Source organism: Erpetoichthys calabaricus, chromosome 2, assembly GCF_900747795.2.
Source record: "Erpetoichthys calabaricus chromosome 2, fErpCal1.3, whole genome shotgun sequence".
NCBI lineage: Eukaryota > Metazoa > Chordata > Cladistia > Polypteriformes > Polypteridae > Erpetoichthys > Erpetoichthys calabaricus.
Window position 1 is genome coordinate 32,829,063 of NC_041395.2, and position 25,367 is coordinate 32,854,429.

Here is a 25,367-nt window from a genome sequence, read left to right on the forward strand (position 1 = left end):
TCACCTTCCCGCTGTTAAGGCCACAGGAAGCGCCTTGTAAAGTAAGAATTACTGAAACTAGCCATGACTAGAAGTCACATTCACTCTTCCAGTGTCCTCTCTCCATCATCCCAACTTATCTTGCATGAAGCTCTATTTATCTCCACCTGCCTTCTGGAACCTTTCTGGACTTGTAAAGTGTAACTCGAATGTTTCTGGGGTTTGTGGGATACAAAGCTCAGTGTACATGTGTGAGATTTTGCTCTTAGTCACTCATCCAACTCCATCTATGTTGGCTACTACAATACAGTTTGCATCCATGAAAACATGTGTGTTGATAATGTGCTATCACTTGCAATTCACATATGTGTGCTCATCTACACCTGGGACAGTGATTGATATACGCAGGTTTGTTTGCATGAATGCAGCTAGCTTTGAAATTAACTTGTTATAATTAAACGTATGAATCTATGTATTATATCAGAGGTTGTAAGGTTGTTAAAAGTTTGGTTCAAAATTCGAAAAAAAGGTTGCCTGTGGCGTATTGTTATTGCAAAGCTGCTTTTTCCCTGTGGCCAAAAATGTTACCAACACTTTCATTTCGGTTGACAGTGCATGGGTTCTCCATGTAGATGGAGTGATCATGCTGGTGTACTGTACAAGATTTGGTGCAAATATTATTCCATCTCTGTCACATCGATATCTTATGACGGGTTCATTCCACCTTTCCTAGGATATAATTGTCGATCTCTGCTTGAATGCCATTTTTTGGCAGTTTCTAGCAAGATTGGACAGGTCATGAGTTCTCCTAAATCTGGGTGAAATTTGGAGTCGTTTCCTAAATTGGGAAAATAGATAAAATGGTCTTACTCCTACTCTTAAAAGTAAAAGAGTAGGATCACATTTGTGCCACTTAGATTTCTGAGGCAGAGCCATTTTTCTAGTTTGTGGTGCTTTTATATCAACTTTGATCATAAGGCATGCTAGTCAGAATGAGGATGAGGAGCATTTTTGATTTTGACCAATAACTGATACTGATAAGAACCACCATGTCTAGCTGATAGTAGTAAATTTGAAAAATTCATCAAGGATGCCATGTGTTTGCTCTGTCCACATCATGGAATAGAAATCAGCAGACAATCCCATCTCAGAAACGTAATTTGAATATGGTGTCCCTGTTTCAAATATGCAATATTGAAGAAGACAATCTCCAAAGTTAGTGTTTACATAAGTGTTTAAACCTCTGTACTTTGGAAGCTCCAGGTTTACACCAATGACAAATTATTTTACAAAGGTGGCAGACATTTGACAGTCATAATTAAACATAATAAGGTGCTACTTTCTCTCTGGATATACAGTAAGTCCTGGTGCAGGGAGAACAATTATGTAAAGAAGAGCTGTTTCAGTGGGTTACCAGCCTTGTGCTGTTCAGCATATTACTGGCCACGCAGAAGTTAGGACAGCCACCACACAGCTCCAAAGCCCTGTGTTTGAATCATGCAGTGTATGTTCTTTCAGTGTTATTATGGTTTGTTCACCTGAAAGCCTTGTGATTCTACATTAGATGTGTTGCCATTTCAGTTTAGGCAGATGTGTTTTCCTGGGCAGTAAGTGGCTGTTAGGCTCACAATTTACATAACAATCACATCTGTATTTCTGTTTTGTTTTTTTGTCAGAAAACAAGCCAGACACTGACGTGTGTTAGTTAATGTGTGGACGCAATGACAAGGAAGACAGAAATATATGTGCACACACACACCCCAGACTAATCATTTGTTCTATCAAAGCAAACATTACAGACGCAAAGTTTTACTGAATATACTGGCAGCTATGCTATCCACACAGCCATAATTAATGACTTTACCTTCCACATAATCATAGAGCCATGGCCAGTTGGCTTTCCTTAACTAGCAGTGCAGGAGCACCCAGCTGTTTCAAAGCACTTTGTACTTTAGTATTGTATTCCTGAGGTGGCCATGATAGATTGGCCATCTATCTCTGTGAAGAGTATTACTTGTGTTCTATTTTGTGTGTTATATTTACTGCATTTTTGACACCCACTGCATGCCCAACTTACCTGGAAGAGGGTCTCTCTCTGAATTCTGTTTTTTTTTCCCTACAAGGTTTTATTTGTTGGGAGATTTTTCTTGTCTTCTCAGGGAGTTGAGGGCCCAAAACAGGGCCTCTTAAAGCCCATTGAGCCATTCCTTTTGTGATTTTGGGCAATACAAGTAATAAATTATTGTTGTTTCACAGCACCTGCTAAATAAATGAGTACCCACATCAAGTGGTTCTCACATTTATTCATCTAACTGAGCTGAACCTTCATCTTCATTAATATCAAATCCATACTGTTTATTAATTTGGTTGAGGAGAACTTAAACCACTTTCTTCTATTGAGTATTGGTTCGCTTTATTGTTCTAGTAGTTTTTTTTTTATTGTTGCTCTGACCACAACAAGGGATAAACTAAAAACAAACAAAAAAAAAAGTTGTCCTCCCTGCACAGTCATAGGAGTTGAGCAGCTAATCACTTCACAGCATATTGTACTGTATGTATAAATTGTATGTGACAAAATTTGATTGATTTTTATAAAGTTTGTCTGCTACAGTGTATTTGGGAACGTTACTCCATTTGATCTTAATAAATAAGGGGAACTGTACAGTAAGAACCCACTTAACGCTGCTCTGTCTAACGCTGTTTCGGTATTATGTGGTTTTTTTTTTTTTTCAAATTCTAATTTTTCATTGATTCACTTTGTAGTCACATAAAAGTGCGTTTTTTGGCAAAAATGTCGGTTTCCGCCACAATCGCATGAGTTGATTAGATACTTGATGTTTAATATAAGTGCAGTACAGTACATTATGTATGCCTGCTGCGCCACTGTTCATTTATTATTGGTCATCAACGTTATTGTGTAAGGATATAAACATAACATTTTATTTTACCGTAATAAATAACAATTATCCCTTTTTAGTTTTAAAATGAATGGTTGCAAAGAAAAAGAATTTCGCTAGAAACTAAAATGCAGGTGCTTAGACGATTAGATGCAGGCGAACGCCAAATTGATATCGGCACTGCGTTAAATGTGTCAGCTTCAACAATACGGACAATTAGAGAAAATCGTATCATCGGGAACTACAACCACAACGACTTCTGCAACTAAAATGACCCGTTCCAGAAGCAATGAGATTGAAGAAATGGAAAAACGATTTTCCATCTGGATTGACGATGAAGTCGAACGCAATATGCCATTAAGTCAAGCAATTATAATAGAAAAAGCGAAATCAATTTTTAACCACATTCAGAATGATAAAGGCGACACCAGTGAAAATTTCATAGCTAGTCGAGGATGGTTCCATCGATTTAAAAACAGAAATAATCTTCATAACATTCAGATTACTGGAGAAGTGGCAAGTGGAGGTACTGAAGCAGCTGCTGCATTTCCAACAGCATTAAGAGCCATCACAAACATAAATTATGTATTTACTCTAATATTTTTGATTTTCATGAATGATTTATGAATAAAAAGCGATATTAGCAATAAAAAATGTCTAATTAATGAAATAAAAAATATTTAATTATACGTTACAACATAAAACAAGAAAAAAAGATAAACTTTTTTATTCTCTGTCCTGTTTCACCTATCCCCATTATTTACGTGTTAAGATGACCTTGTTTTGTTTAGCGCTGCTATTTCTTGGAACCTATCGCCCGTGTTAAGCAGGGTCTTACTGTACTTCCATACTGGCTGCATTTTTGCCATTGAGTTGTCTCAAGCAGAACATTTTTACACATTTTCATGGAAATAATTCTAAAAAAGGACACATTTTTTGCATAAGGTGAATATTGACTGATCTTTGACTTAGTTTATAAACACAGTGAAATTGGGATGCACAGTGGTAATGTCAGTGCTTAAGAACTGCTGCACTGGGTGGGCAGGAACACTTTTAAGAAAGAGTCTGTCATGGCCACATTAATCACTCATGTTATCTGTGTAGCTGTGAAATTATGGGGAGTTGTGGTGGGGGGAGATGGTGTAGTTTTGTGACCGCCACAGGTAGATATTTTTTGCTTAACTAACAAATTCAGTTTTTCAAATTTCACATGAAAGTGTGAGTATTGATGGACCCCTGCCGCTATCCTAATGCTACTGCTGTGTCACTGGGCTTCATTACACCCACAGTGCACAGTCATGCACATAACACTCAGGTACTTCTGTATCTTGATCTCAAACTAAAAGATGATTAACCATTAACTAAACCAGAGAAATAAAAAAGTCAAAGTTAAACTGAAGATGACATAACTATTGTGGTTTAACTGAGGCCCTGTCTTTTAATTTTTTTGGCTCCCCTTCCTTTGTTTCCTCTTTTTGTTAACTGCTTTCCTCTTTCCCTATAAGAATTGACTCCGATTCCATGCTATGTAGTTGTCCTGCACATAAGACCAGCATCATACCTTACAACATCGAATTAGAGAATACAGTGGAACCTCGGGTCACGACCGTAATTCATTCTAAAACTCTGGTCGCAACTTGATTTGGTCGTGACCCAAAGTAATTTCCCCCCCCCAGAATTGTATGTAAATACAATTCATCCATTCCGGACCGTACAAGCTGTATGTAAAAATATATACGCTCGCTCGCGCTCTCTCTCTCGCTGGCGCTCTCTCTCTCTCTCTCTCTCCCTCTCGCTCGCTCGTGCTCTCTCTCCCTTTCGCTCGCTCACGCTCTCTCTCCCTCTCGCTCGCTCGCGCACTGTCGTTGCTCGCTCGTGCTCTCTCTCTCTCGCTTGCTTGCTCGCTGCACAGGGATAGACTGAACATGTGTGAAAATCATCAGCACGTACAAACCGAAAGGGAAACTGGCTTGTTTGTCACCCGAGTATGTGGTCGTGAACAGATGCAAAAGTTTGGCGAACGTTTTGGTCGTAACCCGATTTGTACGTGGTCTGAGACGTTCGTGACCCAAGGTTCCACTGTATGTCATACTTAATAACTGTGATTGTTGAAAGATGCTGCCTTGAAGATGTCAGATTACCCAACTACAGCTCTACACAGGCAGTCAGCATGATGCATACTATTTTGATAGCACACTATTAGCAAAGTATTTTTAAGATAACCAGGAGAAAAGGTGCAGTCAATGCCAGAAATGAGATTGAAATTGAGATATTAAAAAAATCACATGACAGAACTCTCTGTCTCTCCTCTGGAATTTCCCTACACTGAAAAAAGTATAACCTCCATTTAACTTAAAATAATTAAGGTAATGATTCACACTTAATATTTTCAATCTGAACCAATATAATTCTTTTTATCTTATTGAACTCACAATTTTTAAGTTGAGGCAAATCATTTAGAGTGATTGGGTGTAATTCACTTGTTTTATATTGAAGTACATTTTTTTTAATTTAAAATGGTTTATTGGTCGTAACCTGTTTTTATGCTATTAGAAATATTATGAACATAACAGTCCTGCGGTGGGTTGGCAACCTGCCCGGGATTGGTTCCTGCCTTGTGCCCTGTGTTGGCTGGGATTGGCTCCAGCAGACCCCCGTGTTCGGATTCAGCGGGTTGGAAAATGGATGGATGGATTAACATAACACATTCCAATGCTGTACTTTTTACATTTATTTAAACATCTAGTGCAAATACACAAGCATTTTGCAGTGTAAATCTTAAATATACAACAAAAAATTATTAAATGTGTCTACAGGTTTCTTGAAAGTATGTTTTATTACGAGTTCTTATACTTAAAATTTACAGTTGAGAAACAGGGTTACTTACCAGAAATCCTCCATTATAAAAGTCTGCTGCTGAAAATGTCCAGACCTGTATAGCCACGTCCACTCCACTCGGGAAAGTGTTCTTCTTTTTTGGCAGTTGGAAAGCCAGCACGCTGGAAAGTTCGACCAGAAGAATATACAAAGCACACGAACAACCTAAAATATTAGGTTAACTGAAATAGGATTTTTAAGTTTATTCCCTCCACCATAACTTACTCTGGTATAAACAATTTTTTTTACTTTGATTGAGATCTGAAACCAAATATTTCAAGCTACAACACTAAATGACTAATCTTAAGTTGCTTGAAAGAGAAAATTTGCATTGAATGAACAACATTAATGTTATACTTTTTTCAGTGTAGCACCGCTATGTCTTTTTTTTGCAATATGGACACCAAAACTATACACAGAACTCCTGGTGATACCTGTCTAGTGTGTTATATGACTAAGAGCCAATTTACACTTGAGCACTGTAAATTTCCAGCATGTGTTTGGTGTTTTTTAAGGTTTTCTAAGCATTTTATAAGTGTTTTCAAAGAAAAATATGTTTGAAATCATTTCTTGTACTGTTTTGTGGATTGAGAGATGATTCTTATATCTCTAGAATGTTTTCTATGACTTTATTGTTTTTAATCCTGGTGTCAAAGTGCTAAAGAGATTTCATTTCAGTGTTGTGAGTGAACATATTGGGTTCAGCCTGTTCTGTAGCAAAGAAAGTCCAGAGGACAATTCTGGACTCTCTATGGTAAACTCAAGCAGTAAAAAAAATTCCTGGATTACACATCAGTGTCAATAAGCACATAAGTGAAGGGTTAGGTGATATTGTGTTTGTGATATTTACGGAAGCTTATTCCCACCACTCAAAAAAAAAAATCGTTAAGTTCTTTTGCAACAAAAGGGCCACCTGCTGTCGGTCCAACATTATGCAAGTGTGTGATCGGTTTGTATAATGATAGCTATTGAGGAAGAGGAAGTCCATGCATAGATTGTAATCAAGCGACAAGAACTGATCTCCTGTTATATTCATATACATTAATTAAATCCTGCATGTGTTGAGGTGTAAACAGCAATACTGGGTTTAGTTTGATTAGTGGTAATTCTGTTATTGGGCAGCACAGTGACACAGTGGGTAGCGCTGATGCCTCACAGTTAGGAGACCCGGGTTCGCTTCCCGGGTCCATGCAGGGTGTTTGCATAGTTTGCAATCAAGTGACAACTTTATAAGTATTTATAACATTTATAGTTTTAATCAAGATGAATTTTTGTGCAGACGTTTTAACACTGGCAGAGTGGTAGCTCGTGTTCTGCTATTGCATTTCTGGACTGATTGATATTTGTGAGTGTGCTTAACTGCTTATGATTATTATTATTACTACTACTACTACTACTACTACTAATAATAATAATAACAAGAAGAAGAAGAAGAAAAAAAGAGGATGAGGTTGTTTATGTAAATCTAAAAAAAACTGCCAAACATTCTTCTCTAGACTTAATCTGAATAGCAAACAATTAACTGAGGAGACAGCTAGAATATATGAATGAATAAATCACAAAACCAACAACGTGACCATAGCTGGAAGGGTAAATCAATGCACAGACAGTTTTGAAACTATGTTGAGAAGGCACATATTGATATTCAGGGGTCATTCAACTGGATGAAACGATAAGCCACCACACTGTCACTTGAAGCCAGTATTTTTGCTATCCAAGATCAGGCCTTGAAAACTAAATGAAACATGAAGACAAATCCTCAAACAACCAGAAGAGGATATTCTGTGTCACCTATGTAAAAAAATATGATGAGGCCATCCATCACATTGTCAGTGCTTGTGAAACACTGGCCAATGCGTCTTACCTACGGCATCACAACAATTTGGTAAAATATTTCCACTGGACTCTAGCTAAGGATAACAATTTCCATGCGCTAAGGCAATGATGGAGATGGAGTTTGGAGGAGTTCCCTGTTCAAACTGATGTCACGTTCAATGCAAACCAACCAGACATCGTTTATATGGATCTATCCACCAGTAAAACCTTTTTAACAGACATCTCGGTGCAGTCAGACTATAAACTCGATCCAAAAGAAGACCATAAATTAGAGCACTACCATCAGCTCTGAAACGAGATAAAAAGGCTTTGGAAAAAAAGACACAGGAGTAGTCCCTATCATTACAAGGGCTACTGGTATTATCTCTAAATCAATCAAGCGACATACTGAGAAGATCTCGCACAACATCAACATCTTTGTTCTACAAAAACAATCAGCAATATGCATGGCATCTACCATCAGAAAAGTCCTTGGCACGGTTAGCAGTAATTAATACTAGACATTTTCCTTTGAAATGACCCTGATTAAGCACCCTAACCCTGACTAGACCTAAATTCTGGAATTCATCCCTACCCAAGACTTTCAACTATGCCCTCTTTCAAGAGGTCGCTTGAGCAGGCATAGTTTTCATATCAGCTGAAAAGCTGTGATATCCAAAGAAGTGAAATATAATAATAGTAATAGTAATAATATTTTGTTTATATAGCACCTGTCTAGGGAATCCATTCCTGGATGGGTTTATCCATTCCTGGGAATTCGGGAATCCCGCATTTCATTCCCGGGAATCCTGGGCTCCCGGGGGTGACACAGTGCACGGGCATCTCACATGTGAACGGTTTTAGAATGACCGACACTTATTTTTAATAAAACTACTGAAATATGTTGACACAAATAAAAGACTAACTTTATCTACAAGCAGTTCATGCTGTCATATAAGTAGATGTATCTAGTTAGTTGCGGTAATCAGAGTGTAGAAAGCACAACTTGTCCAACGTGCGGTTGTCCAGACAAAAGCACACCTTGGTGCAGAAGTACGCCAGCCGCTGAGAAAGCACGCTCTGCCTCCACTGAAGTAAGCTGTACAATCATCAAATACTGATACACTTGTTCTAAGCAACGCCCACGCTTGCCGTTGCTCTGAAACACCGCCATTTCAGCTTTTACTGATGCATCCAGTTTCTTGTCATCATTCTGTGATGGCAAGTTTCTTGGCACAGATAATGCGGATGCAACAGACTGACGCATTGTAATTTCAAGTTGCTGCTCAAAGCTGTTGTCTGATGAAGTGCAAGCTGCAGCAATGGTGCCACCTTAATTATTTTCAACTATAACTCTGTTATTTCTTGATTGATTTTTACAATTTTACATGCTATATATGCGAGCTTGGCTGTTCCCATTTTCCCGGGAATTACAGCAGTTTCATCGGGATCGGTAATCGGGAGCCAGGGAATGGATTCCCTACACCTGTCCCATGCTCAAGATGCTTCACGGTTTTAACACTGAATACTGGAAATGTGTCAGTAATACTTTTTAATTAACAGAATATTTTTAATCCATAATGTGCCCTTTTCCAGTTGTCAACTGGAGCCCCCAGGTATGAACACTGGCTGCTGCAACTCCAGATCACAATGTTTCAAAATATCTATAGCAACTGTCAATAACAGAATTATCCATCCATCCATCCATTATCCAATCCACTATATCCTAACTACAGGGTCACAGGGGTCTGCTGGAGCCAATCCCAGCCAACACAGGGCGCAAGGCAGGAAAACCCCAGGCAGGGTGCCAGCCAACCACAGGGCGCACACTCTCACACACACCAAGCACACACTAGGGCCAATTTAGAATCGCCAATGCACCTAACCTGTATGTCTTTGGACTGTGGGAGGAAACCGGAACACCCGGAGGAAACCTACACAGACACAGGGAGAACATGCAAACTCCATGCAAGTGACAGTGTGGTGGCTTGTCGTTTCATCCAGTTGAATGACCCCTGAATATCAATATGTGCCTTCTCAACATAGTTTCAAAACTGTCTGTGCATTGATTTACCCTTCCAGCTATGGTCACGTTGTTGGTTTTGTGATTTATTCATTCATATATTCTAGCTGTCTCCTCAGTTAATTGTTTGCTATTCAGATTAAGTCTAGAGAAGAATGTTTGGCAGTTTTTTTTAGATTTACATAAACAACCTCATCCTCTTTTTTTCTTCTTCTTCTTCTTGTTATTATTATTATTATTAGTAGTAGTAGTAGTAATAATAATAATCATAAGCAGTTAAGCACACTCACTAATATCAATCAGTCCAGAAATGCAATAGCAGAACACGAGCTACCACTCCGCCAGTGTTAAAACGTCTGCACAAAAATTCATCTTGATTAAAACTATAAATGTTATAAATACTTATAAAGTTGTCACGTGATTGCAAACTATGTCATCCCCTCAATAGCTGTCACTAGATGGTCGAGGCATGCGAGTGCATAATGTCAAGTGCTTTTTTTTTTTAATTTTAATGAGCTGCTTCATTTTTGGCTCATATATGAAAAAGCACTGCCTTCCTATAAAAATGAAGGAAAAATTCAGTTTTTTTTTTACCAGCAATTTATGAGTGTTATTATTGATTTAAATGGAGTAAACGTTTGGCTGAAAACATTTGAAAAGTGTTGCAGGAGTTTTTTAACCCTCTTGCTGTTAAAACGCTGAGGTGAATAGTGAATAGTATCATTGCAAATAATGGTTTAGCAGTGTTCTGGTCTACTGCTGAAATGCTAGAAAAGCACTTAGGTGTGAATGGGTCCTTAAGTATAACCTTGACTTGTACTTCACACATCATGATAAATAGCCTAATATTCTCTTAGCCTTCTTGATCGCTTCTGTGCAGTGTCTGGATGTAAACAGTGATGAGTATGACTATGACTCCCAGTTCCTACTCATAACATATATTTTTATGTTAAATGGCTCCCATTGATTATTCAAATCTAATACTTTTACTTCCTGTTTTTAATACTTTACAATTAGAACACTCTAGACGAGAACAGGCCATTCAGCCCGACAAAGCTCGCCAATCCTATCTACTTATTTTTTCCAAAATAACATCAAGTCAAGTTTTGAATGGCCCTAAAGTCTTACTGTCTACCACACCACTTGGTAGCTTATTCCAAGTGTCTATCGTTCTTTGTGTAAAGAAAACTTCCTAATGTTTGCGCGAAATTTAACTGTAACAAGTTTCCAACTGTGTCCCCATGTTCTTGATGAACTCATTTTAAAATAACAGTCTCGATCCACTGCACTAATTCCCTTCATAATTTTAAACACTTCAATCATGTCACCTCTTAATCTTCTTTTGCTTAAACTGTAAAGGCTCAGCTCTTTTAATCTTTCCTCATAATTCAACCCCTGTATCCCTGGAATCAGCCTAGTCGCTCTTCTTTGGACCTTTCTAGCGCTGCTGTGTCCTTTTTGTAGCCTGGAGACCAAAACTGCACACAGTACTCCAGATGAGGCCTCACCAGTGTGTTATAAAAGTTGAGCAGAACCTCCTGTGACTTGTACTCCACACATCAGGGTTCTATATAACCTGACATTCTGTTAGCCTTCTTAATGGCTTCTGAACACTGTCGGGAAGTCGATAGCTTAGAGTCCACTATGACTCCTAAATCCTTCTCATAAGGTGTACTCTCGATTTTCTGACTACCCATTGTGTATTCAAACCTCACCTTTTTGCTTCCTATGTGTAATACTTTACATTTACTGACATTAAATTTCATCTGCCACAAATTTGCCCAAGCCTGTATGCTATCCAAGTCCCTCTGTGATGATTCAATGGATTCTAAATTATCTGCTAATCCTCCTATCTTGGAATCAACTTCAAACTTAACCAGCTTGTTACTTATATTTTTATCTAAATCATTTATATTTATTTAAAAATCGCAGCAGCCCTAGCACTGAGCCCTGTGGAACACCACTCTTAACATTGGCCAGTTCTGATGAGGTTCCTCACACCATCACCCTCTGCATCCTGTGTCTGAGCCAATTCTACACCCATCTGAAAACATCACCCTGAACTCCCACTTCTTTTAGTTTGACGCCCAGCCTCTCACGTTGTACCTTATGAAGTGCTTTCTGAAAGTCAAGATAAATAATATCATACGCATTTTACATTTACTTACATTAAATTTCATGCCTGTTTGCCGACCTGGTCATTCTGTTTCTGTGTTATCTAAACTTCTGCCTAGTTTAGCATCATCTGACCCGTTGGGCATGTCACGCTATACAGCTACACTACACAACTGCTAGTTCTGCGCATGCTCCATGACTATCCACAAGACTATGTCTGGAAAGTTCTGAAAGTGTAAAGGAGGCTTTAAAACAAGTAGTGGTCACCTTGTCGCTATGCCAAGACATTTTGTGAGTTTTGTCCCTTACCAGTGACGCTTCTCTTAAGTCTTGTTTAGCTTGTTGTTTTTGGCTTTAATGTTTGCTCCTGTGTTGTCTTCTCTTTTTCTAGGTCAATGTTTGGCACTTTTGGATCTGAACTTAATTGTAGTTTCTGTTGATGATTAAATGGGAATTCTGTTTTGGCCCTTTCAGTCCCTCATTTTACGTTTTCCTTTCATGTACGGCTATATGTGTGTTTATAATTTCCCTTTTTGTTTATTTTTTTAGTAAGTGTCAATATAGGCTTCTTATATAATCATTACTGTGTTTTATTCTTTCTATTGTTAAGTATGGTTGTTTTTTCCATTCATTTAACAATCAATCATTTGTTAATTAAGAAGCTGTGGATGGTGGTTTGGTGTTTTCTTAGTCAAAGTGGGTGGCCGCTAAGAAACCAGTCCAAGTAATAACATGACTTGAGTTGCAAAGTTATAGGCATTCAAATTATTTTGAAGAAAAAATTAGGTTTCATATCTTCTCAAATTATCCAGAAAAGTCTATCTAATGCTTGTTTTCCTTTCACTCTTCACGTAGTTAATTGTAAATATTGTCTTGACACTGTGCATTTGTAGCTCATTGAAACGTCACATGTGTGCAGGGCTTTGTGTAACTTGGAGTCCTGTTTTTAATCAGGTTAATCGCAAACATGGATTTAATGGAAATTTCATTTTGTGAACTAATAAAAGCAACCTTTGCCTAGTCTGACCTCTAGAGGAGCTTGAAAGCATTGGAGTCGCTTTTCATAGTCTAACTTTTTAAAAATAACAACTTGAAAATTACATTTGAAAAATCCATATGCTCTTTACATTTAAATAGAAGAAAACTGAACTTTGGTGGACTTTTATGTGAGAAGCATGGCTTGGGTGGTAGCTGCCTTGTAATGTTAAAAACTAACCGAGTAACAAAAATATAAAATGCTTTGTTTTAGAAAAGCCTTATTAGTACAACATTTTCACACCTGCTTGACCTAATTCAGGGTCAGTGGGGCCTGACCTTATCCCAGAAGCACTGGGGCAAGGCAAAAAGCAAGGAAGTAACTCTGGACAAATTCTGCTGTAAACTTTTTCCATAACAAAAAAAAATGACATGGTAAAATTAATGCTTTAAAAAGTGTTGTTCTTTTGTGTATTCATTTTTATTTTAATATTTTGTAATACTAGGGGGCTCTGCCCCCTGCTCGCTTTGCTCGCCCACCCCCGGGTTTGGTTTACCAGATGTACAATTTAAAGAGATTGTTATTTTCATATTTCATATTCATATTTCTCTTTAAGAAGGGGGACCGGAGGGTGTGTTCCAACTATAGAGGGATCACACTCCTCAGCCTCCCTGGAAAAGTCTATTCGGGGGTTCTGGAGAGGAGGGTCCGTCGGATAGTCGAGCCTCGGATTCAGGAGGAACAGTGTGGTTTTCGTCCTGGTCGCGGAACAGTGGACCAGCTCTACACCCTTAGCAGGGTCCTGGAGGGTGCATGGGAGTTCGCCCAACCAGTCTACCAGTTTTGTGGACTTGGAAAAGGCATTCGACCGTGTCCCTCGGGGAATCCTGTGGGAGGTGCTCCGGGAGTATGGAGTACCAGACCCCCTGATAAGGTCGGTTCGGTCCCTGTACAACCGGTGTCAGAGCTTGGTCCGCATTGCCGGCAGTAAGTCAAACCCGTTTCCAGTGAGAGTTGAACTCCGCCAGGGCTGCCCATTGTCACCGATTCTGTTCATAACTTTTATGGACAGAATTTCTAGGTGCAGCTAGGGTGTTGAGGGGGTCCGGTTTGGTGGACTCAGGATTGGGTCACTGCTTTTTGCAGATGATGTTGTCCTGTTTGCTTCATCAGGCCGTGATCTTCAGCTCTCTCTGGATCGGTTCGCAGCTGAGTGTGAAGCGGCTGGGATGGGAATCAGCACCTCCAAATCTGAGACCATGGTCCTCAGCCGGAAAAGGGTAGAGTGCCCTCTCAGGGTTGGGAGCGAGATCCTGCCTCAAGTGGAGGAGTTCAAGTATCTTGGGGTCTTGTTCACGAGTGAGGGAAGAATGGAGCGTGAGATCGACAGGCAGATCGGTGTGGCGTCCGCAGTGATGAGGGCTCTGCATCGGTCTGTCGTGGTGAAAAAGGAGCTGAGCCATAAGGCAAAGCTCTCAATTTACCGGTCGATCTATGTTCCTACCCTCACCTATGGTCATGAGCTATAGGTAGTGACCGAAAGAACGAGATCGCGAATACAAGCGGCCGAAATGTGTTTTCTCCGCAGGGTGTCTGGGCTCTCCCTTAAAGATAGGGTGAGAAGCTCAGTCATCCGGGAGGGGCTCAGAGTAGAGCTGCTGCTCCTCTGCATCAAGAGGAGTCAGATGAGGTGGCTCGGGCATCTGATCAGGATGCCTCCTGGACGCCTCCCTGGTGAGGTGTTCCGGGCACGTCCAACCGGGAGGAGACCCCGGGGAAGACCCAGGACACGCTGGAGGGATTATGTCTCCCGGCTGGCCTGGGAATGCCTCGGGATTCTCCCGGAAGAGCTAGAAGAAGTGGCCGGGGAGAGGGAAGTCTGGGCATCTCTGCTCAAGCTGCTGCCCCCCGCGACCCGACCTCGGATAAGCGGAAGAGGATGAATGGATGGATGGTTATTTTCATGGGAATTGTTACATATGCATTATTTTCACTTTTACTTTAAAACATTTGTAAAAACAATACTTGTCCTTTATTTCCATCCCCCGGCGTGGTTAAATCTTTCTGTCAGGACGTATAATGCTGCTGATGTTGTGAAGTTTGGGGGGTGCGGCTGAACGCACGCTAAGGAGATTTCGACGGATCATTTGTTGTCTTTCTGCTGCTGCTGAAGAGCTGCATGTTCTTTTTGTCACGCTGCACGTCTTTCATTTAAAAGCCTGTACAGCAGCTGCCCTTTTGCCCTTTCGTGTCTCTGCCGCTCGCGTTGTGAAGGGGGGGCTGAACGCACGCTAAGGAGTTGCAGTCGGATCATCTGCTGGTGTGTTTCTGCTGGCGAGCTGCGTTTTCTGCTTGTCACGCTTTGCGTCGATCATTTCAAAGCTTGTACAGCAGCTATCCTTTCCTTTTGCCACTTTGCGTCGCTACCGGTCGCATTGTGAAAGGGCGGTTGGTGCGGGAGCTGAACACACACTAAGGAGAAGCGGTCGGATCATCTGCTGGCTTCCTGCTGTTGGCAAGCTGTGTGTTCTGCTTGTCGCTTGACATTCCAATAACTGCTTGGTTAGATGTCCATGAACTTGTTTTAAATGTTGTCTCACTGCCTTGTCTCGTGTGATGTTAAAGTGTCTCTCGCGGAACGTCAAATTGTCTTCCGAGAAGATCACGTCTCGTCTCCCTATTCTCCCTCCCAGGATTTTTTTTATAATAGAGGGACAAATATAAATAAGGGTAGTGCGGTGGTGGCACTACTGGCTTGCAAAAAGAAGACAAGGGATTCAAACCTTTGGTGCTCCCTGTGTGGAGCTTCCATGTTTTCCCTGTGTCTGCTTGTTGTTTTATCCGGGTGTTCCAGTTCTTCCGCAGCCCAAGAACATGCATGTTACGTGGATTGGTGTTGCGTGTCTGTGTGTGTTCACCCTGTGATGGACAGACACCTCATTCAAAAATTGTGCCCACTTACCCTGCTACACTGCCCTGGAGTACTCAAGTTGTCCTCCCCAAAATCATGTTACATTAAAGATTTGTTCGATTATCAGTGCACCCCATGATGGCCTGGCATCCTGTCAAGACTTGGTTCCTGCCTTGTGCCCAGGGCTGCAAGAACTGGATTAAGTAGCTTTTATAATGTACTAACCGTGCCCCATGGCTGTTTCTGTGTAGTAGTAAAACAATAAGGAAAGCCCTGCCCAGCTCCCCACTCCTGATGTCACTCTTCCCCCTTCTTCTCAGCCCGCAGCCTCTCTCTCGGATTAGCGCGAATATATTGCGCCTACAAGCAATCTATGATTTTTAGCGCAATGCAATGCAAAATCAACTGGAATGTTCAAGCAAATTCTAGAAAAATCCTGATCTACATCCGTTAAGTATTTCTCTCGTTAGCTAGTTAAGCGAATGTAAGATACGCCCTGAGGCTGGTGCGTAAGTGAGGAGGGCCCCTCCACTCGGCCTGTTGCATCTCTCTCGGATTCGCGCAAATAAATCGGTACCGCAAGCAAACTATGATACTTAGAGCGAAGAGAAAAGTCACAAAATCAGGGTCAAGCAAATTATAGGAAAAAACCCGAACTGAATCTGTTAAGTAGGTCTCTTATGAAGAGCGTCCATACAGACAGGCAGATGTTGGATTTTATATATATAGAGGTGTAATGTATATTTAATGTACATTGGTGTTGTATGACTTTTTTAAGTTATAATAAAACACCATTAAGTACTTTTTATTATATTTATTACATTTTTTAAATAAATTTGCATTCATTTTACCCAAAAACACAATCATAATTTATTTTTGAACCGTGTGGAGACTGACAGAGAAACTTGTTGTAAACAACTCATAAAATCAAACATTTTGTTATAAATGGCGTAAATGTCAATCTTTGTATGTATTTTAAGAAATTCCAGTGCTTGTTAGAGTACTTGGGCGTCCACATCAATGACAAGTTGGACTGGTCTTGGAAAACAGAGGAACTATAAAACAAAAGTGAGTGCCTTTATGAACAATGTTACCCAACCTCTCTCTGACAAATAAACACCAAGGACTTTCAGCCAACGATTTGTTCAGCAGAAGTGTGTGAAGAAACGCTGCTGGGTGGTTCCTTTATACCAACAGTAATACGCCTGCATGACACCTCAGTGTGACTAAATGTTTTGTCTTTAACCAAAACAGAAGTTTTCTTTCTTTTTATTCATTCTGCTGTGTATTAGATAAGGGGGTTGTTGTTTTGTCAGAATATAATAATACATATTTATTTGTTTATTTGTTGAGTTTCAGTAAAATACTTAATGTAATCCTTGGATGTTAACTTGATAATGATACGGTATGCGCTACATCCTGAATTTTGATTTTTTTTTTCTGGTAAGCTCATTATTGCACATACATTTTGAAAATCAACCAGCCATTCATTTTTAATTGCCTATTTCAAACTTAAGTCTCAGGTGGCTGGACCTTCTTTTAGTAATATCAAATGCAATATACAGTACCATGCAATATACCCTCATTCATAGCCACACTCACTCAATTCTGGAACAATTTAGTTAACAAAAACCAGTGCATCCTGGGATGCTCACATGGGCACAGAGAAATAAGGCAAAATCAACACAGACCTCGAGCAAGCTAAAACTTGAACCCAGGTCTATGCAGCTGAAAAAAACACCAAGAGCACCATTAATTTCAATTGCACAAATTCATACATAGGATGTAGCTTGGAGTGCTCTACAACATGTCATAGAGGTAGTAACATGCAAATAACAACAGATTAAATTTAGATAAGAATAATAATTGATAAATAGTATACATAAGATAAATAATGTACATATGCATAAAAAGGATATATAGTTAACAGAAATAGAGACGTTAAAATATGGTTTTGTATCACATACAGTGCATCCAGAAAGTATTCACAGCGCATCACTTTTTCCACATTTTGTTATGTTACAGCCTTATTCCAAAATGGATTAAATTAATTTGTTTCCTTAGAATTCTGCACACAACATCCCATAATGACAACGTGAAAAAAGTTTACTTGAGGTTTTTGCAAATTTATTAAAAATAAAAAAACTGAGAAATCCCATGTACATAAGTATTCACAGCCTTTGCTCAATACTTTGTCGATGCACCTTTGGCAGCAATTACAGCCTCAAGTCTTTTTGAATATGATGCCACAAGCTTGGCACACCTATCCTTGGCCAGTTTCACCAATTCCTCTTTGCAGCACCTCTCAAACTCCATCTGGTTGGATGGGAAGCGTCGGTGCACAGCCATTTTAAGATCTCTCCAGAGATGTTCAATCGGATTCAAGTCTGGGCTCTGGCTGGACCACTCAAGGACATTCACAGAGTTGTCCTGAAGCCACTCCTTTGATATCTTGGCTGTGTGCTTAGGGTCGTTGTCCTGCTGAAAGATGAACCGTTGCCCCGGTCTGAGGTCAAGAGCGCTCTGGAGCAGGTTTTCATCCAGGATATCTCTGTACATTGCTGCAGTCATCTTTCCCTTTATACTGACTAGACTCCCAGTTCCTGCCGCTGAAAAACATCCCCACAGCATGATGCTGCCACCACCATGCTTCACTGTAGGGATGGGGCCAGGTTTCCTACGCCTGGCATTCACACCAAAGAGTTCAAACTTTGTCTCATCAGACCAGAGAATTTTCTTTCTCATGGTCTGAGAGTCCTTCAGGTGCCTTTTGGCAAACTCCAGGCGGGCTGCCATGTGCCTTTAACTAAGGAGTGGCTTCCGTCTGGCCACTCTACCATACAGGCCTGATTGGTGGATTGCTGCAGAGATGGTTGTCCTTCTGGAAGGTTCTCCTCTCTCTACAGAGGACCTCTGGAGCTCTGACAGAGTGACCATCGGGTTCTTGGTCACCTCCCTGACTAAGGCCCTTCTCCCCCGATCGCTCAGTTTAGATGGCCGGCCAGCTCTAGGAAGAGTCCTGGTGGTTTCGAACTTCTTCCACTTACGGATGATGGAGGCCACTGTGCTCATTGGGACCTTCAAAGCAGCAGAAATTTTTCTGTAACCTTCCACAGATTTGTGCCTCGAGACAATCCTGTCTCAGAGGTCTACAGACAATTCCTTTGACTTCATGCTTGGTTTGTGCTCTGACATGAATTGTCAACTGTGGGACCTTATATAGACAGGTGTGTGCCTTTCCAAATCATGTCCAGTCAACTGAATTTACCACAGGTGGACTCCAATTACGCTGCAGAAACATCTCAAGGATGATCAGGGGAAACAGGATGCACCTCAGCTCAATTTCGAGCTTCATGACAAAGGCTGTGAATACTTATGTACATGTGCTTTCTCAATTTTTTTATTTTTAATAAATTTGCAAAAATCTCAAGTAAACTTTTTTCACGCTGTCATTATGGGGTGTTGTGTGTAGAATTCTGAGGAAAAAAATGAATTTAATCCATTTTGGAATAAGGCTGTAACATAACAAAATGTGGAAAAAGTGATGTGCTGTGAATACTTTCCGGATGCACTGTATATATACTTATACTGTGTGTATATATATATATATATATATATATATATATATATATATATATACTAGCAAAATACTCCCTCGTTAAGATTATGAACCCTTATTGCTTATTTAAGTCTTAAACAGCTGCATTCTCGGTTTTTAATTACTCCTTATTATCAATAAGATGCAAATGACAAAAGAAACCAGCAGTTATCCATTTTGCTTGTTACCCTTTACACCTGTGTGCATTTATCGTGCACTATTTGATTTAATTAAATACTTGGAAGGAAAGAGAAGAGAAAAAAGTGAAGGATTGAGAATTACCCATCCATTTTACACTTCAAAGTATTGGGATGATATCCTTAGAATGGAAAAAAAAATCTAGGATATGAGAATGACTTGACATAGCAGAGTTAAAGCACTAACAAGCCATGAAATGTAATTATTGGCAAGGATTGTTTTCTAATTAAGCAACTGGGTTGGAACAAAAACCCGCAGCCACTGCAGCCCTCCAGGAATGAATTTGCCCACCCCTGGTATAGATAGATATATATATATATATTGCTTCTAAGTGAGAGTTCGACGATAAAGTTAGTTGGCCAGCATGGACAGCAAAACAAAAATTCTGCAGGGTTTCCAGGCCAAAAGACCGCCCAGGCCCTATTGGGCATAAATGTTGTAAACTCGTTCTTTATTGGTTCTTTTTAGGCTTCATCTTAGAGGACTCAATGCAGTGGGTTTTGTCACAAGTTGGGGCATCCGCTTTCATTCAGACATCACAGACTGGCTGAGTGGTATCACTAGACACTGCACCACCATACAGCCTCTGACATTGATCCTCTACATCCTTATTTTATGTCATGTGTCTCTTTCTATGTAAGTGTTATCACAAATCAAATAACAATATTTGAATGCAATCTCAGTCACACAGTGCATTGAATTATTGAATTTAGCACAATGTAAATAAGTCAGCCTGGTTGGTGTTTCAATAGCGCCTAATGATAAGGTGAGGTATTGCAGTTTAAAATATGATCATGGCACTTTTCTAGATAGTAAAGAAACAGATCTGAAGAATTCAAATTACATGAGGGGGTTTTCAATAAATAGGAAGAATAAGATCTTTTGTAGTATTTATTATGATCTAAAATTTTAACAACTGCCTGTACTGTGCACTGAAGCTTAAATGTTTAACATTATATTAATAAATTGTGTAATAAATTAACAGTATCGTTATTTTTTACTGTATCATAAGTTGTACATGCTGCATTAATGGACAAAATGTTTTGCTGTTCGTCCCACAGGAAGCAGAACTTGCTGCCAGAATTCTGCTGGATCAAGGGCAGGTGAGTGCTACTTTGCCAGTTATTTCTCAATTGTTTATTGCATCTGTAGGAAAATATTGTTCTCATCTTGTAAACTGGATTCAAATCTTCTTAGAGATATTCACAGTAGTTTTTCACACAGTGAAATTTTGGAATTTAGACATGGAACTCCATATAGAATAGAATGAGTGAATAAACAAGCAAACTCCGATATTGATGAACTGAAGCAGGGCTGTAAGAAGGAGTGGTACAAAAATCTCCCAGTGTAATGGAAGAGTGTGAAACCCATAATGCAAATGATTAGTTCAAGCTTGTACTGCCAAATGTTGTTATACAATCTAGTCACACATGAGGTGTGCTTTGTTATTTTGTTGAAAAGACAATGAGAAAGTAAAATTTGTAGAAGGTGTATGTTATCTGAGATTAAATTAGTCCCAATTTAGGACTTGTGGGCTAGATGCCCTGAAATGTAGGGTGACCGTTATTTTGGTATTTAAAAAATAGGATAAGAGTGTGGGTGGTGGTAATTGACACTCAAATCATGCCTCCAAAGTTTATACTTTTTCCTAATAAAAACTTCTTAATACACTTTTAAATATTTGCAGGGTTATTATTTATGGACCATAATGACAAAACAGAAAAAAATTGAATAAAGCCCTATCATTAAAATTAAAGTTTCAATATTTTGACTGTACTGTGATTGCCACTGTCAGTTGCAATGCCACAAAAAGGTATGTTTATTGTTATTGTGGTAAGTATTTCTGTTGACTTGTTGTAAGCACCTGACATTTTTTGGGCTGTGTCAGACTGGGTCAGGGAGTGCCTTTTTTATCAGGGCTGATATACGAACCATTGAGTCATGACTATTGGGTAAATGTGTGACATGCCAAAATGCCCTCCATGGCAGACTTGACATCCTCAGCTTTCCTGGGTCTCACAAAAATGCTTGTGCATTGTAGAGTGAACATAACCTTTAAACTCGCTGCTTCTTCAGTTGCTACTGACATGTATGGACCAACTCTATAGGCACTACATTTAACTTCCCACTAATTGAGTCCAGGCAGGTAACACAGGGATTTATTGTTTAACTCATCTATAAATGTAAGCTTTGGTCTGAACATCTTTTGTGCTTATGGTCTGGTATCCAGTTATAATGCAGCTCTGTCCTGTCCTTTCAGGCTTCTAACTGTTGCCCTTCTTAAGTTATAATTTTGATTTGTTTCATTTATTAAATTTTTCCTAATTAATCACAAAGTTCCTATTTCATGTTTCTACCTCCTGGCTTGTGAATTAAATTATCTAACATTGAGTGTTCCACCAGGATTTACTGTTTTTGCTCATCACAATGACTCAAACTGTTAACACCACTGCTGAAAGGATAGTATTGGAAGCCCACTTCCCAGGGGCATGAGTTCTGTTTTGGGACCTTATGTTGGGAGTGAATATAGAGCCGCCTGTGCACTATCCAATTTCTGGTAGAATATATTCAATGGAATTGTGTTTAAAATTAAAATATATTGTCACATATGTTACCCTCTGCATTTCTGAATCTTTGGATTTATCTCACTATCTCCTTGGATAAAGGGTAATTTATTAATATTAATTTAATGTGTATCTGTTAGTTTGACCAACAGAGATTTATGTAACAAAAACTGATTTTATTCCTATTTATGTGTGTGAAAGGGTGCAAAAAATATTTGATTGTGCCTCTTTGGAATTACCACCTTTGATCTCAGCCAAAATACGTGAGCTACTACTTTGATTGATTACACTTTACCATGTGGGTCACTATCCATCCATCCATTCCGCTATATCCTAACTACAGGGTCACGGGGGTCTGCTGGAGCCAATCCCAACCAACACAGGGCACAAGGCAGGAAACAAACCCTGGGCAGGGCGTGCACGCACACACACACCAAGCACACACACTTGGGACACAATTTTCGGATCACCAATGCACCTCACCTGCATGTCTTTGGACTGTGGGAGGAAACCCACGCAGACATGGGGAGGATATGCAAACTCCACGCAGGGAGGACCCGGGAAGCGAATCCAGGTCTCCTTACTGCGAGGCAGCAGCACTACCCACTGCGCCACCGCGCCACCCATGAGGGTCACTAGAAAATCAAAATGCGAACCTCATCTTAGACAGGCTTTCCTACTGTTGCATTGGACATTTTAAAAAAGTTTAAATTCTACATATGTGTTTTAAAATTTGCTTCCACTTGAATATGTTATTAATTTATTATGTAAATTTTTATAAGACTATTGAGTTGTCTCCAGTCCCAAAATGATCATCAAAGTAAATATTTTAAATCAAATCATTTTTTTTCTTGTGCTGTAATATTTTCATTTGGAGTCTTGAAATTTCTAGAATATATAAATAATAATATTTTCTGGATACAACTTTTCTTTTGCTATGTTTATTAAATTTTTCTGTTTGATTAAGATTTTCCCTGATTCTGTTTTATGTTTTCATTAGCACCGATACTTTGTGGGAGCATTGCTCTGTTCCAGCGACCCATTGCTAGGGTGTGTGCCCACATGGGATGTGAATGGCGGCGCTATTGGTGTGACTGTGTAAAAGTCAACATCTTCAAGGACCCCTTGTCCAAGATTGGATACAAAAACATTCCTGTGTGTTAGTGTGAGATTTTTTTAAAGAAATGGAGGACTACGACTTTTAGTTTGTTGTTTTGAGGACTGATTGTTAGGAATAGCGTTTACGATTTGGTGCACATTTATTGTAACTTCCTGGTTTTGACCTCTTTCTGACCATTTTCATTTATTGTTAAAAACCTCTCTGCCCTCTCTAATTGGCAAAAGACAGTACACTAAATGGAAAACAGTAGAGCCTGTAACTCTGTAGGCTCATGGTGACCTACTTAAATGGCCAAAATCCCAATCTAAGAGATGGGTGGCTGGTCCATTTGCCCACTAATGTGTGCACAAACATTCTCTTATCATATATCCTGTGTCTATCTGCTTCTAGACTCTCCTCCAAATGACCCACTGCTCTTACTCAGCTCCTGACTCCAAGCTCACAAGCCAAGTGATGCGTAGAACCTTTTAAACCACAGTCTAATGCTATTTCCAGGGTTACTCCTGGAGCCAATATATGAACCATAAATGTCCTCTGAAATTACTAGAAATGTTCATTTAAAGCTATTAACCTGTTAATAGGAAGCCAACATCTCAAAAGGCCAGGCACACTGGTAGTTTCAAGGTGTACTGTCCTCCATAATTAACATTAGTAATAATAGTAGTAGCAGTTTTATCCCATATACAAGGTGTAGTGAGTTCTTGCTAGTATGTCCAACCAACATGCAACACTACAGTAAAGTGATGCAGAATCAGGAGCATGTCAAGGAGGGGTCTAAGTTTCCAAAACGTTTCATAACATCAGGCCAGCATCTTCACCAGTCTTTTCCATAAGAAGTTCATTTCAAAGGCAGCCAGTTCATAACAACTACCTGCAAGCTTTGGCCTGCTCAGGCCCAAAATGGAGAACTAGCTGTAAAGGTTAAAAATACAAGCTAGTGCCATATTATAACTTAAAAATGCCCCACAAGGAAGATAAACTGTCAAAGTCTTGCTTGTAGAACAAAAGGCAAGGATCTTATAAATATTTTGATTTATTAACAAAAGTAGGAATATACAGGAAAATCGTCTAAAGAGCAGAAAAGGTTTTGCCTATAAAGCAATCCCATTCAAGCAAGTCCCAATACACAATGCAATGGCAAAATCCAAAGAAAGAAGCAAAAATAATTCCAATGAACTAAAGCAATTATTACAAATGACTCTTTCACAAACGCCAGGCACCACTGCCGAGTCTCTCTTTGGGCACAGAATACAAAGCCGGAAGGAGAACCCTGCAGGTGAGATCTCAGGGTGATCCTTCCTCCTGGGGCTCCACTCACAAAATACATTAAAGGGCAACATAATTAAAGAAAAAGTGCATAATTAACAAATAATAAGCAAAACTAACCAAAATAACACAAAAACATGAAAAATAATAACAAAATGACAATAGCACATAAAATAAATACAAGCCAAGGGGGAAAAAATTAGGATGTTAACACAACAAATACATCACAACTTTTCTACACCATGATAAATAAGAATGTAATAAAATACATAAATACATTCTATTATTGCTTCTGTAATGGAAGGCAAGGATGGACTGTCTTCCCAAATTAGATGAATGAACCCTCGCCTGGCCAGAAGGCCTGCATAGTTGCTGGAGACTCTATGTGAAGGGTTGTCCTGGTTAGGACGGTTGTTGCTCCCATTCCCACATGAGATAATGAAGTGGAAAGACAGAGGGAGACTCTTTATCAGGGCTGTCCTTCAGCACACTGGCAGCATCCTTTTACTGTATCACCTATTTGCTTATCTGTGGAAACAACTTGAGAATTGTTGTCTCAATTGGGCAGCCATGCTAGGTGTCATGGTTGCCATCAGATGGAGCTGTCAAGACTAAATGTCCCTATTTTGAAGTGCTTCCACCTGACCCAGAAGTACTTGCATCATGTAATGTTGAGGCACTGGAAGAAACGCGGGCCCAGCGTAAAAGGAACTGACTAACTTTAGGAGTCAGAGTGAAGTGTGGAGGAAGGACAAAGCTTGCTAGAAGTGGAGGATAAAGGAAAGTGAATTGTTGATTGTGGGGAAAAGCCTGGTATAAGGTATGCTTAGAATAAAAGGTTTATTGAACTTGGAACGTCTCTAGTTTACAGTTGTGTCAAGGGTCTGGGGGATTTGCTACACCCCCTAGTTGTCACAGCTCACATACAGGAAAATGTAAAAGAAATCAGAAAACGCTCTCTCAGTCATTAGAGCTTATTTAGTACATGGGGGAAAAAAACACAGTGGAGACACAGAGAAAATCCACAA

At 39.6% G+C, this 25,367-nt stretch overlaps 1 protein-coding gene across 1 annotated transcript in view; it reads left to right on the plus strand.

Moving 5' to 3' along the window:
- Positions 1-25,367, plus strand: part of ndrg2 (NDRG family member 2) — a 333,932-nt gene that overhangs the window by 193,754 nt on the left and 114,811 nt on the right. The window contains exon 3 of the mRNA XM_028793565.2: positions 20,451-20,492. Within this exon, the coding sequence (XP_028649398.1) occupies positions 20,451-20,492 (42 nt within the window). The remainder of the gene's footprint in view (positions 1-20,450; positions 20,493-25,367) is intronic.